This window comes from Xenia sp. Carnegie-2017, unplaced genomic scaffold, assembly GCF_021976095.1.
Source record: "Xenia sp. Carnegie-2017 unplaced genomic scaffold, XeniaSp_v1 HiC_scaffold_25, whole genome shotgun sequence".
In the NCBI taxonomy this organism is placed as follows: domain Eukaryota; kingdom Metazoa; phylum Cnidaria; class Anthozoa; order Malacalcyonacea; family Xeniidae; genus Xenia; species Xenia sp. Carnegie-2017.
This window is the reverse complement of record NW_025813488.1, coordinates 2,840,714-2,855,772: the sequence shown is the minus strand read 5'-3', so window position 1 is coordinate 2,855,772 and position 15,059 is coordinate 2,840,714. Positions and strand designations below refer to the sequence as shown.

General features: G+C 35.7%; 3 protein-coding genes across 5 annotated transcripts in view; 2 read left to right on the top strand and 1 right to left on the bottom strand.

The window, feature by feature from the left end:
- Positions 1-18: 18 nt before the first annotated feature.
- LOC124453602 (thioredoxin domain-containing protein 6-like) lies at positions 19-8,328 on the bottom strand. Of its 2 annotated transcripts, XM_047004391.1 has the most exons (18): positions 8,057-8,328; positions 7,300-7,357; positions 7,086-7,189; positions 6,785-6,856; positions 6,587-6,703; positions 6,446-6,521; positions 5,073-5,152; positions 4,859-4,986; positions 4,616-4,735; positions 3,851-3,925; positions 3,612-3,733; positions 3,360-3,504; positions 3,105-3,212; positions 2,422-2,573; positions 2,078-2,222; positions 1,677-1,784; positions 1,264-1,394; positions 19-1,179 (listed from the first exon to the last, which is right to left on the bottom strand). In XM_047004391.1, exons 1-18 carry the CDS (start codon positions 8,084-8,086, stop codon positions 137-139), a joined length of 2,814 nt encoding a protein of 937 aa, XP_046860347.1. In that variant the 5' UTR covers positions 8,087-8,328; the 3' UTR covers positions 19-136. The 2 variants fall into 2 exon arrangements, with proteins under 2 accessions (XP_046860347.1, XP_046860349.1); XM_047004393.1 differs by lacking the exons at positions 7,086-7,189; positions 7,300-7,357; positions 8,057-8,328 and adding an exon at positions 6,900-6,986 and having other exon boundaries at positions 6,785-6,818.
- The window catches only part of LOC124453612 (U6 snRNA-associated Sm-like protein LSm5), a 28,755-nt gene continuing 14,748 nt past the window's right edge, over positions 1,053-15,059 (top strand). For both annotated transcript variants that reach the window (XM_047004406.1, XM_047004407.1), the window contains exons 1-3: positions 1,053-1,057; positions 3,191-3,195; positions 4,760-4,769. In XM_047004406.1, the coding sequence (XP_046860362.1) occupies positions 4,764-4,769 (6 nt within the window). In that variant the 5' untranslated portion in view covers positions 1,053-1,057; positions 3,191-3,195; positions 4,760-4,763. The remainder of the gene's footprint in view (positions 1,058-3,190; positions 3,196-4,759; positions 4,770-15,059) is intronic.
- LOC124453611 (AP-2 complex subunit sigma) lies at positions 8,428-11,560 on the top strand. Its single transcript, XM_047004405.1, has 5 exons — positions 8,428-8,466; positions 8,567-8,716; positions 9,931-10,044; positions 10,399-10,458; positions 11,244-11,560. Exons 1-5 carry the CDS (start codon positions 8,464-8,466, stop codon positions 11,343-11,345), a joined length of 429 nt encoding a protein of 142 aa, XP_046860361.1. The 5' UTR covers positions 8,428-8,463; the 3' UTR covers positions 11,346-11,560.

Genomic DNA, 15,059 nt, shown 5'->3' with positions numbered 1-15,059 from the left:
TTCAGACAAGGCGTTTCATCAAAAATGACAGGATCTTTACTATAAAAAAATACAAGCAATTGCATAAAACACAAGAGAAAAAACTATTAAAAACTAATCTGCTATAAATAAGCTATTTACATGTTCATCTTACTGTTTACGAATCTTTAATTTCTTCAGAATCATCTTTTGTTGTGGTTTCACCTTCATCTGATTTTGCAGTTTCTTCTTTATGAGAAGTGTTGTTGCTGTCATTTTGTAGCGTCGAATCTGTATCGAGTGATGCTTCTGTATCTTTAACATCATTGTCGTTTTTATTTACTTGGTTCTCGTCATGAATGCTAGAATTTTTGTTCTCATCATCTGTCGCGTTGTTGTCATTTACTTTGTCATGATCTGCTCTGGTACTCTCCTCATTTTTCTCTGTTGGTGCGCTTTCTGTGTGACTGTCACTGACAGTATCATTAGTGAGAATATTACCATCGTTGACTACATCACCATCGTTGGTACCATCACCATCATTAGCACCATTCCCATCGTTGACTACATCACCATCGTTGGTACCATTACCATCATTAGCACCATTCCCATCGTTGGCTACATCACCATCGTTGGCACCATTCTCATCATTGGTACCATTACCATCGTTGACTACATCACCATCATTGGTACCATCACCATCGTTGGCACCATTCTCATCGTTGGCACCATTACCATCGTTGACTACATCACCATCATTGGTACCATCACCATCGTTGGCACCATTCTCATCATTGGTACCATTACCATCATTGGCACCATCACCATCATTGGTACCATCACCATCGTTAGCACCATTCTCATCGTTGGCACCATCACCACCGTTGGTATTATCACCATCGCTCTTACCATTACCATCGTCAACAACATTACCATCATTGGCAACATTACCATCGTTGACGCAACTGGACACACTTTCTTTTGCTGTGTCATTATCACCAGCTTCGACATTGTGTTCCTTATCACCTTCACTTACTCCACCATCAGTTGTATCGTTACCAACACCGTTGACATCATCTTTTTCTTGTGTGGTATCAATGTCCGCTGGTTGACCATCCTTATCACCTTCAGATGGCATAGTTCCATTGTCATGCACTGCATTCTCTGTTAAACCTTTGCCATCCTCTGTTGATGGAACATCAGCTTCAGCCTTAGTGTTTTCTGTAATATATAAAAAAGCCTTACATAAACATCAACGTTGACATTTTAATTCACGGTTATTTCGATACCCATGCGTGATCTTACCAACAGTTCGACCATTTGGAAGGACTTGTATCTCCGGGAACAATTCCTCAATAACTGGAACGGCTTTATCTTTGTTGGAACTGCCATGGACAGCATTTCTGCATATATCTTTTCCAAATTTCGCTCGGATCCTAAAGATTGTAAACACGCTAGATTTACGACGGATACTTGTGACATTGTCCGGGTTTTTAAGGACGAGCACTGTTATTGTTGCAAAATATCATTTAGGTTTATTTTTATCGGGGTGAAAAAATTTAAGTTGAGTGCGGTTCTATTAGGCGACAAGTAAATTGTCTCATTTGACAGAAGAACATGTCTATCGAAATGTTGTTGTGAATGTATCGTTCTCCTTCGAATGAAAACGATCTGTGAAGATTTTGTGTAAATGTAAAAATTATGATGTGATGACATACGAATCTGGTGCCTTCTCTCTTGCTTCCTCTGGGTCTGTGGGTCCCATCAATGCTCGCCATCCTGTCACAGCATCTTCACGTTCAAGGAGTAAAACGGTACTCTTACCACTGGCAGAGAAGAAAAGAGAACAAGTATGAAGCCCTTTCGTGAATTTGAATTTGAACTAACTGTTGAAACCTCTCAAAACGGGTTCATTCTTTTGTATCTGTTGACAAATGGTCTCGCAAGCTTAATATTTTCCTTGTGGTGAAATTCACACCATCCTTAATGTTACAGAAGGAACACTGTTTTCTTTCAAACCTGCTCATGTAATCAGTCAAGCCATTAAAGAATTCCTTTCCTTGTGGTGAAATTTACACCATCCTTAATGTTACAGAAGGAACACTGTTTTCTTTCAAACCTGCTCATGTAATCAGTCAAGCCATTAAAGAATTCCTTTCCTTCGTGTTCATGATAAAACTGACCGGCGAGTTCTTTGGTAAGGCCGACATCCTTGCGGGAGACGATGCGAAAACCTGCTTCCTTTATACGGTCGATGATTTGATCTATGTAGAAGAAGAAAGTGCAAAGGGACTTATAACATGTTGTATGGCGTGTGAAAGAAAATTTTTCCATCGTTACTTATAGGCCAAATTTTGCAAGCAAGAAATAAAATAGGTGAGATTAGAAATGATTTTATTTGAAGAAAAAGAGAATCATTGATCAGTATTGAACTTTTTTCATTATTCCAAAAATCTCCTTCACCTCCGCTCTCTTCCGCCGCTTCAGGTTTGATAACAGCGACTGTCGTTTCAACAGGAAATATTTTTTCGATCTCTCGTCGCGCGGCTGATTTAGAGTCTGAGCCATGAAGAGGGTTGATGCCGCTCTCGTCTACTTGAAATTGAGCTCGCAGACTATAAAATTGGAGTATCTTAACTGAAGAGGATTTAACTCTTTTTCCCTCTATCTTTACATACATATACATGGGTCATGTTATATGTTTTCTAAGTAGGAAAACACATTGTGAAATGCCTTGGACTGGTTTTATGATGCAAATAAAAAACTTGACATCCTATTTAATCCATCACTACTCCTGAACGTTGGATATCCTACTTAATCCCTCATAGCTCCTGAACGTTGGACATCATCCTATATAAATCCGCATAGTTGCCGTATATTAGAAAATATGAAAAATAGAACTGTGGAAAGTCTGTTACGTAATTGCTTTCTCAAAATTGCGAAGAGTGTTTTTAACGCATGGTCAAGCTATTTAGGCGAAAGTTGCTAATATTAAGTGCTTTGTCTTGTTTTAAATTCCTTCACCAAAATTAGGATACTTTCGTACGCTGCAGTCTAGTTTCAAGTTTATTTTACAGCATACTCTTCTGAGAAAGGTAATATATAATTTGTCTGAAGCTTGAGCACATACGTCATTTCAAGATTACCTTTCGGGTGCTTCCTTTTTAGCAACCTCGACTTCCTTTGGACCTAAAATATTCCTCCAGCCTTCAACAGCGTCTTCTTTGACAAGACAGAGTGCCATGACTGGGCCACTATAACATGAACATGATGCTTGAGGTAGGAAATGACGTTTATATACTACTGCAGCATGATTGTGTGCTGGTTCATTGGTTCACGCAGCGTTCTTTCGATCTTTCCCAGATTTAATGAAGCGTCAAAATTGAAAACATTCAACTAACCTGCACATATTTTCAACAAGTTGTTCAAAGAAGTCTTTTCCTCGATGCTCATCGTAGAAGTCCTCTGCTTCCTCGCGACTTAACTGGAGTTCTTTAGCCATGGCTATAGAGAAACCCGCTTCAGTAATCTTGTCCAAAATCTCGTCTAGAAGATAGACATGTGTATGTTGTTGAGGGATAAGAATGTACAGACAGTTCAAACTGGGTTGATGCTGGACAATGATCAAAGATATTATTTACGGGCTAGCCTACCTTTATGATGACGCAATGCATCAGGTCGTATAAGGGCCAAAGTCCTTTGCGTGCTTTCCTTACTGGCTTTCTTAGTCTTCACGGTCGGTGAGACAAAATCAGGGTAGAAGAACGCCAGTTCTCTATATATTTTAAACAAAATTAAAGAGTTAGAAAGTTAAACATGAAAACCTTTATAATATGACCGACCTACGTAGTAAACTGAGCAAATTTTTGTTTTAATGTCAATAATCCTTTACCTTGCTGCACTTTCAGATGTGTCGCAAGCATGAATGGCGTTCATCACAGAAGAAGTTCCATACACTGCACGGATACTGGAAAATAGTGATGGATACTTAAACATCTCCGCTCTTATATTGCTGGTATGTGTAACAATCAGTCTTATTCCAATCTAGTGTCTTCATCAGGAATGATCTTATGTTGAAACTTGAGTTTTTATATACTCTAGTGTAGTGTCCTCATCAGGAGTGATCTTATGTTGAAACTTGAGTTTTCATATACTCCAGTCTAGTGTCCTCATCAGGAGTGATCTTATGTTGAAACTTGAGTTCTTATATACTCAAGTCTAGTATCTTCATCAGAAGTGATCTGATGTTGAAACTTAAGTTCTTATATACTCCAGTCTAGTATCTTCACCAGGAGTGATCTGATGTTAAAACTTGAGTCCTTATATACTCCAGTCTAGTGTCTTCATCAGGAGTGATCTGATGTTAAAACTTGAGTCGATATATACTCCAGTCTAGTGTCTTCATCAGGAGTGATCTGATGTTGAAACTTGAGTTCTTATATACTCCAGTCTAGTGTCTTCATCAAGAGTGATCTGATGTTAAAACTTGAGTCAATATATACTCCAGTCCAGTGTCTTCATCAGAAGTAACCCGATGTTAAAACTTGAGTCAATATATACTCCAGTCTATATCATTCTTCAAGAGACATATCGATCAAAGTTAATGGCATTTTGAACATCATATACAATGACGTATACATGAATCCTCCATGTAAACCTGTCAGGCGCTTCCTCCTTTGCTTTATTCACATCTTTTGGACCAATTAGATCTCGAAACTGGGGAATAACTCCCTCTCCAGTCGCACCTTTGCTAATGATAAGCGTCAAACATGGGCCACTATACAACAGAACAGAGCATGAGGTACATGAGGTGCATGTATGTACAATACGGGATAAATAATTTGTTCAAGCATCATTCAAAAGAGAAGCACGAGCATGGAGATGATGTTTTCTTTATCACCTGCTCATAAATTCAACAAGACTTTCAAAATGCTCTGTTCCTTCATGTTGTTTGTAGAATTCGGCCGCCTCTTGTTTTGTCAAAGTTCGTTCTTCTTGTCGCAATATTTCCATTCCTTCTGATTTTACCTTAAAAGAATGGTATTGTCTGAGTTATAAAAGCAATATTGAAGCTTCTTTATCCTCAGGTTATCGTGTGAATAAGATTTCTCTACCTTGGCAATGATTTCATCAACTAGGCCAGCTTTGACAGCGTCAGGTTTGATTATGGCTAAAGAAACCTCTTTTTTTACCTCTGTAAAGACACATAAACGAACAATAATGCTGTTTTTGTCTTCTTTTTTTTTGTTAATATTGTGCCTAAGGGTAAGTGGACTGTAGGTTAAACACAACGTTGCAACCGAAAAATGACGTCAAAAGTTCAAATCTTTCTTGCTCCAGTAAGATGAATCTCTCTACAGGTTTGTAAATGTAGATCGTCAAGGTTGGTATAGTCCTGAGAAGGACTATTTTTGTTGTCGTTGACTGACGTTTCGACAACCTTAGCGGTAGTCATCTTCAGAGTCAAATGAGGAGTAAACGTCAGGTTAGCCGTATTTGCTATCTGGTTCTTACTTCAAACAATAAAGATAACAAATACGGCTAATCTGACGTTTACTCCTCATTTGACTCTGAAGATGACTACCGCTAAGGTTGTCAAAACGTCAGTCTACATCAATACAAACAGTCCTTCTCAGGACTATACTAACCTGGACGATCTTCATCTACAAACATGTAATGATACTCCCGAGTTCAAATCATTTACTTTATTAAGAATCTCTTTATTGATACATCAGAACTATAACACTAACTACTCCCATGAACTACCTGCAATCCTTTAAAATCCCCCTACATTCCTCCTACACAAATAGCTAAGTTAGAAATTGAAAAACTTATAACTACAGTCTTTGATCCCACATACATTAAACTCCGCTAGCGGGAAAATCATATATTCATTTCCTAACTATATCCTTGGGTACTACAAGAGATCCATCGTGAACCTTTGGTATAACAATGAAAAGTCACTATCTATCTCTATATAATGTCTACCTTCTTCATAAAAACCTTCCATATTTCTAACGCTAACTTTGCTCGCCAAACGTGTCATAGATGCTGTCATCTGGCTCGCTGTAAGATGAAAAGTTATCTGGTACTTAAAAGTATGTTTTTTCTTCGAATAATTTTGGTCGTGACGAAGTTGTAAATACGTGGGGGTGGGGGGTGGTGGAAGCAAGGTGGGGTACTTGATCTTACCTAAACTGGAATTAAGTTAAACCTTACGTGACAATGTACTACGTCATCTGTCAGTTTAAAAAGTTACTATATTTATTCGGACGATTTTCGTACTCTTATCAGCCTTCGCTCAATTTCGTCCAAATTAAGTTAAACCTTACGTGACAATGTACTACGTCATCTGTCAGTTTAAAAAGTTACTATATTTATTCGGACGATTTTCGTACTCTTATCAGCCTTCGCTCAATTTCGTCCAAAGTTAGAAACTTAGTCAACAAAAGTATTTAAGATAGGAAAACATTTCATCTTTTCATACCTATTTCCTCATCCTCTTTGCTAACTTCAATCTCCATACTTCTCTCTGGTTTACCACAAACAACTTCATCGAAATACTGCACAAAGTAGAAACAATTCAACATGGATATAACGATATCATAATTGAATGATTGTATTCTACCTCAATACGTTCAGCCTTTCCTTCCAAAACCTTGTGCTCTCTCTCCAGTTCAGATGTGATACTTTGAATCATGACAGGACAATTGCAACCACGGACAACGGAAACTAAGATGTTTTTCTACAAGAGAATGTTTTTCAAGTTTTATGTATGAATGTTTATATGAAATTCATTTTACATTATTTATTGTGTACGACTTACTGCATAAAACAAAAATGTTGGCTGTGATTTTCCTCTGTATAAATGTAACGACTCAATGTTATCTGTTTCTGCCTACACATAAAAACGTTAAACGAACAAGATTGTTAGCCCTGACCAGTTAATGTTATGTGAGTTGTGGCAAACACTGAAGCTTTTCTTCAATTCAAAACAGATTTCGATGACAAGCAGATGATGCAACAATGATTCAAGCAGACAAGAGTTATCGCTACTTGCAAAGCGATCATCTAAAAACGACGAGTTATTTCAGATTGAACATTTAAATATCTTCAATTTCACTAACTGTAGCAAAATGTAGAAAGTCGTCACCGATCTCATTCTTTAATCGTTTCAGGGTACTTGTAATGGCTTTGCATGGTCCACACCACGATGCATAAGCATCGACAACTGCACAAGAAATAAGCATTTGCATTGTTGAACCATTGAAGTAATGTATGATATATTTTACACCATACTATTATAAATTTTATCAACGAGATGACAATCATTTTTTATACCTATCAGTCCTTCTTTTTGTAGCAAATCATTCCATTGATCCTGGCTGTGAACAGCCACCTACACAACAATACAATTTGAACCGTTTGTCATCACATAGAACAAATGTAAAACGAAGCTTGTTTAATTGGACCTTCTCTCATGAATTACAATGATTTAAAAAAGATGACTTTTTGGTAGTTCAATTTAGTGATATGAGTCTTTAATTTGCCTTTTTGTCTGCATCTCTATAAACTCACAATGTTTTTAAAGATTCCGTGACATCATATTATAAACCTTTTTATCTGTTTATACAGATATGTAAACATAATGAAACACTAACAGTTCGTTAAGCTCTTCGCTAAAAGAAATCACTCATTATACTACAGCGGCTCAAGGTTGCTCTCTTTTCTACTTGCCTGAAATGGTTTTTGTGCTTGGAGACTTCGTTTTAAATAAGCCATAGTAAAATCATCGTCAAAATTTACGATTGTTCTCGGAGAACATAGCAACAGGTATGTGTCATTATTCAAAATGTTATCTTATAAATGATGAATGGAAAGGTTGTATTAATAATACAGTGACAGCAGCCGGAGGAACTAATCCACTGTTGACATAAATATTCACATTGAAGCGATTGAAAGTACATTTCATTTCTTTGTACACACAGAACTAAATGAACAAACCAGCGAACGAACTCACTATTTTCCAGTTTAAAACTGGATTTTTCTAGCGATGAAAATTAAGGCACTAATTATGACATTCATTAATATATCATACCTGCAATTCGACTTTTTTACCCTTAGACATGGCAAAAACGTAAAGTTTGTTTCGTTTACGGAGATGTAAAAACTTGTCTACAATAAATCAAGTCTCATTTTGTGTATAAACTATTGTTGCCATGGTAACTTCTACTCTCCATTCTTGTCCAACTTTATTACGGTGGCGGTGGACGTGATGGTTTTTACAGATGAAAGTACTCAAAAAGCCATCAAATAAATCCTTTTCTAAAACAATAATGCCATAAAAATAGGCTGTGGAAGTTAAAAGACATTTTTACTCCTTTCCCGACATTTTAACGATAATTTTAATAACTTTGTGGGAAGAGTGCGAATCGGGCTTATCGTAAAGCGTCGTACGATCTTCGGAAAGTAAAATTGCCAACTCTAACATCCAACTTGGTAAAAATGGTACGTTGTTTTTTGTACTTTTTTACCTTCTTCTTCTAAAAAAGTATGTTGTCTGTATTGCATCGGCTGTTTAATTCATTCATGTTTTGATTCTGCACAGATTCGTTTCATTTTGATCCAAAATCGGGCGGGAAAAACTCGACTGGCCAAATGGTATATGAATTTTGATGATGAGGAGAAGCAAAAGTTAATTGAGGAAGTTCATGCTTTGGTCACTGTCCGAGACGCTAAACACACAAATTTTGTCGAGGTTAGTGCACATAGCTGAGAAAACATTGCTAAAATGCTCGTGCTTTGTACGATTTCCAAATGTTTTGTTAGCGGAGAAAACCACCAACTGAAACTTGTGGTACAAAGAATGTCTCACATATATTTACGACAAATTTTCAATTTTGCTCTTATCAACACGATATCAAGTATTTCTTTAAGTGTTCTATAAAATTTTCATTCAAAAGAGAAGATAGCTTTGATATAACTTTAGCTCCTGAACTTTGAACTTGCTCCTGAACTTTGATATATATGATCTAGACTCTAGAATCTTCCCAAGGATTTTCATTTCTTGATCTACCATCATATATACCAGATTGCGTTACATGTAGCTGATGTCGAAGATCTGTACAGTGACCTTTCAATTTTGTCATACATAAATATAAATTCGATAAGTATATCTTCAGTTCACAGTTCACACAGAATGTATATCAGCTTATACACCATGGTTGTATACAATACATACCAATGAGACATCTCCATGGAGAAAGATTTATAGTATAAAAAACTCATGTCACCCTTAACTACCATAATGTACTTTGTTATACTATAATGTACAGTAAAATAAAGTAATTACTCTTATACAATTAAAACAAGTGTAAGATAGTGATTGGTTGGAAAAGTAGCCATTTCAAAGCATGAACAGTAGTTACCAAAATATGTCATTTGTGCTCTCAACCAATCAAAATCAGTCGAGAATCATGTATTGCTTTGATACCTAAAGCAAAAATGAAAAGTTTTTTCTTGCTGCCAATAACAGTCTTTGACAATGTTTCCTATTTACCTTTTTATTTTTGTTGAGATAAAACTTGTACCGTTAATGTTCGCTTTAGTACTGCTCTCAGTTAAGTACAAAACTTAGAATCCAGAAAAGATTTTTGCACTGCTCCTGAATGAGCACTGCATCTAAGTAACTTTAGTGTGGCGCTTAATTGGAAGAAATAGAGAGTTTTTAAGTCAAGTTATATTACATCATGAAAATGGGTTTCGATATTTAATTTTTAGGGCAATAAAATATTTGGGAACCATTAGCTAATAATTATTTAATTAAGAGCAGTTCTGGGATAAATACCACCTACAGAATTGGAAAAGTTAAATAAGCACTACTGCGCTAAAGCAAGCATTCACAGTATGAAGGTTTTCTGTATTTTTAATATTCAATTTCTACAATTGCTAAAGAGTTGTTTGATGTTTCAGTTTCGCAACTTCAAGATTGTCTACAGAAGATATGCTGGTTTATATTTCTGTATTTGTGTGGACATTCAAGATAATAATTTGTACTATTTGGAAGCAATACATAATTTTGTGGAAGTAAGTTTTAGGTTGTGACTTTTCCAAGTTTTTTTATGTGAAAAAGTATATGGTTGGGGGGGAGGGTGGGGTGAAATTTGTCAAATGAATCAGTGGTAATGGCCACATGTCCTTCACTTCATCTGTACTCATGTAAATGCCATTGAATATTATGGTTTTTGACGTTTCATGTATCATCTATTTACTCTTGTTTGTGTATAAAATTGACTTTAATGAAAGTTGAACATTTATTTATGACTATTGGTTTTTTTTGATAAATATTTGTTTGCAACAAGTATTGGTATTCTATCAGCCTTGTGAAGAAAAAAATATTTTTGATCAGCTTTATGCAAAAAAAATATTTCATTTTTACAGGTCTTGAATGAATTTTTTCATAATGTTTGTGAGCTTGATCTGGTTTTCAATTTTTACAAGGTATACTCTTAAAATATTGTACAGGGCACTGGGGTTATTATATGGTATTGAGAGTATTGTCTTTGGGGGTTATTGTTCGTTGTTGGAGGTGCTGTCTAGCATTGGGGGTGTTGTCTGGCATTGGGGGTGTTGTCTGGCATTGGGGTGTTGCCTAGCATTGGGGGTGTTGTCTGGCATTGGGGATATTATCTGGCATTGGGGTGTTGCCTAGCATTGGGGTGTTGTCTGGTGCTGGGGGTGTTGCCTGGCATTGAGGGTGTTGTCTGGCATTGGGGGTGTTGCCTAGCATTGGGGTGTTGTCTAGCATTGGGGCATTGTCTGGCATTGGGGATATTGTCTAGCATTGGGGTGTTGTCTAGCATTGGGGTGTTGTCTGGCATTGGGGATGTTGCCTAGCATTGGGGGTGTTGTCTGGTGCTGGGGTTTTTGTCTGGCATTGAGGGTAATGTCTGGCATTGGGGTGTTGTCTGGCATTGGGGATATTGTCTGGCATTGGGGGTGTTGTCTAGCATTGGGGGCATTGTCTGGCATTGGGGATATTGTCTGGCATTGGGGATGTTGTGTAGCATTGAGGGCATTGTCTGGTATTGGGGATATTGTCTGGCATTGGGGGTGTTGCCTAGCGTTGGGGGTGTTGTCTGGTGCTGGGGGTGTTGCCTGGCATTGAGGGTAATGTCTGACAATGGGGGTATTGTTTTGTATTGAATGCATTGTTTATCAGCAGTGATGTACTTCAGAGTCATGTTATTAACAAAGAGCTATAAAATAAGTCAATTTGTTCTTAGGTTTATGCTGTTGTTGATGAAATGTTTCTTGCTGGAGAAATTCGTGAGACAAGTCAAAGTAAAGTGTTGAAACAGTTACAAATGCTGCAACAATTAGAATAAATTAACAAAAACCATGTATATTGCTGTAAGTTAGAATATTTACTGTGTAATACAGCAATGATTCAATACAATATTCCCATTCTTATGTGCATGCAAATTTATCAAATACCAAAGACACTTGTAAAAAACATTACGTATGTTCCTAAACAAACAATTTTTGATAAAGTAATACTTGTAGCTGAAAATCTCTGAAATTTATCGATGGATACAATTCATAACATGTTGTATTTTTATTTAATTGAAACACATCTGCTTCATTCAATTTGTACTTCTAGCCTATCTTCTCAGTTTTGTTGTTGGAACTAATGATGTATGTCAAGTTTACAACTTTTGTTATGTATTCGTTTGCAAGAATTGTCCTTTCAACATTCTTTCTGTTTCATGATCATCGTTATCAAACAAGTCCTATCCAACAATTGTTTTCTTTAACAACATCTCTTGCCTTACCACCTTTGGACGATGAAAGACGTACTGGTTCTTCTGTTGCAAATTATTTCAACATACTTTTGATTTACTTAATATTTCGTATTATTTGTTTTTTCCATGATCATCAAAACTAAAATTTCAATGTTAAATGATTTGATCAATACCATACAACAATGGTAAATTGCGGTTTGCACGTTGCGTGCATTGAACAAAACGATAACGCTTTTCTTTTGTTTAATAATAATACCTATTGTTCTTAAGACTATTGTTTTTAAGACTATATTTATTACATATCCTGTAATTTGTCCAAGTACGAATAATGAATGTTAAACAATCATGTTGAACAAATACAGGTTTATTGATATAGCACCGTACGAAAAGATATTATCAATTTGAACTTTTTGGGTTCATTAACTACGAGGCGTCATGGTAAGGAATTATCGTTTGTACGAAATTGAGCAACAAGACCACACAACGCCAACAAGTATAACGTACTTCAAAGATTTGTAGTGGTGTAAAGAAAGGTTAATTTCGTGTCTTAACTGGAGTAGGCGAGTATCGTTAGTTTTCTGCTCTTTACCGTAAGACTTCTCATTGGATTGCAGATGTATTCAAACTTGGTTATAAACACACAGTTGCAGAATATGTAAGGTAAAGATGATTCCAGTTGTCTATTGAGGTCTGAAATTTTTCTTCCGAGACTTTTTTAAATGTCTCCTGAAATGGCATCTTTCATAGATTGACTTCTATAAAATGAAGACTGTTTTAAATGTCGCCCTACGTAAAAGTAGTGGACAAAGGTAGAAATAAAGTTGGACATAAACGTAGACATAAACGTAGACATAAACGTAGACATAACGGTAGACATAAAGGTAGACATAAATGTAGACATAAAGGTAGACATAAAGGTAGACATAAAGGTAGACATAAAGGTAGACATAAAGGTAGACATAAAGGTAGACATAAAGGTGACATAAAGGTGTAGACATAAAGGTAGACATAAAGGTAGACAAAGAAGACATAAATAGACATAAAAAGACATAAAATAGACATAAAGGTAGACATAAAGGTGAACATAGGTGTAGACAAAAGGTGACATAAAGGTAGACATAAAGGTGCAGACATAAATAAAGACATAAAACAAACAAGGTAGACATAAAGGTTATAGGACAACATAAGGAGACATAAAGGTAGACATAAATAGACATAAACCCAGACATAAAGGTAGACATAAAACATAAAGGTAGACATAAAAGGTGAGACATAAAGGTAGACATAAAGCAGACATAAAGGTAGACATAGTGGCAGACATAAAGATAAAGGTAAGAAAGAGACATTGGACAAAGGTACAATAAGGTAGACATAAATAACATAAAAACATAACACATGTGACATAATTGGCAGACATAAAGGTGGACATAAAGGTAGACATGTTACATAAAGGGACATAAAGGTGACATAAAGCAGACATAAAGGACAAAAGACATAAAGGTAGACATAAAGGTAGACATAAAGGTAGACATAAAGGTAGACAATAAATTGACATGCAGACATAGGGGTAGACATAAAGGTAGACATAAAGGACATAAAGGAGACATAAAGGGGAACAAAGGTAGACATAAAGGGAAGGAAGGGACATAAATGGACATAAACATGGAAAAAATGAATAAAGGAGACAAAGGTAACAGAAAGGTAGACATAAAGGTACAACAGACATAAAGGTGACATAAAGGTAGATAAATAAAGAAGGAATGGAAAGATAGAAATGAATAAAGGAACATAAAGGAAGACAAATGAACATAAAGGATGGACATGGAAGGAAAGGAACATAAAAGTGGTAATAAATTAACATAATAGCAGACATAAAGGAAGATACAACGTAGACATAAAGGTAGACATAAATGACAAGATAAATAAAGGCAGACATAAATGTAGACATAAAGATAGACATAAATGTAGATAAATAGTTGTAGACATAAAGGTGGACATAAAGGTGGACATAAAGGAAGTGGACATAAAGGTAGACATAAAGTGACATAAAGACATAAAAAGGACAGACATAAAGGTAGACATAAAGGGTGACATAAATGGACATAAATGGAAGAAAGGTGAACATAATGGAACATAAAGGTAGACATAAATGGAGGATAAATGAACATAAGATATAAAGGTAGACATAAAGGTAGACATAAATGTAGACATAAAGGTAGACATAAACGACATAAAGGTAGACATAAAGGTAGACATAAAGGTAGACATAAAGGTAGACATAAAGGTAGACATAAGCAGAACATAAAGGTGGACATAAAGGTAGACATAAGTAGACATAAAGGTAGACATAAAGGTAGATAAAGGGACATAAAGTAGACATAAAGGTAGACATAAAGGTAGACATAAATGAACATAAAGATAGACATAAAGGTGAGACATAAAGGTAGACATAAAGGTAGACATAAAGGTAGACATAAAGGTAGACATAAAGGTAGACATAAAGGTAGACATAAAGGTAGACATAAAGATAGACATAAACGTAGACATAAAGGTAGAAACAAAAGTAGATACAAAGGTAAATATTTTATTTTAACATATATAATTTTTTTCAAATGGCACAGTTGTTGATCTTCGTCTTTTATCTGGCAATCTTATTGTCAATATGTCAATCTTATTGTCAATGAACGGGAAAAAAAAACACAACACAAAAACATTTTGAAAAGTTTTTGGTTGAATTTCAATCACAAATTTTTACAGGTTTCTTCTAAAATAATCGGTGACCTATCGGCAACATGATGAAATAGTTTTAGCTTTTAAAAATCAGGTAATCGTTATAGTTTAATCTTTTTCTTGAAGATTGTGAACAATGCAAAGGCTTTACCTATGGAGAATGTCCATTGCTCATTGAAGACAGAAGAAGTACATCAGGAAAGAGAAAACAAAATGCTATAAAGACACTTCCAAAAGATCTGTACATAAATACTTCTACAATTCCAGATGCAGCCAGGAGTATTTTTAAAAAGAAAAATTGAGGATGAACACTCGCTTTGGACCGTACAAAGGAAAGTCTTTCTCCAAGATTCAAATGATCTTAGAGATTCTTCGTACATGTGGGGAGGTGAATGTATTTGAATAACTGAATACTTTCTTTTTGCTAAAATATTTCTTCCTTTTCCATTTTCAGCATGTGGCTGTTGAATACACAATACACTTTGTCATTGTTATTTATGGTTTAGTGTAAAGGAAACATTGTTCATCTTGTTGATGATAATGACCTTACTCAAGGTAATTGGATGA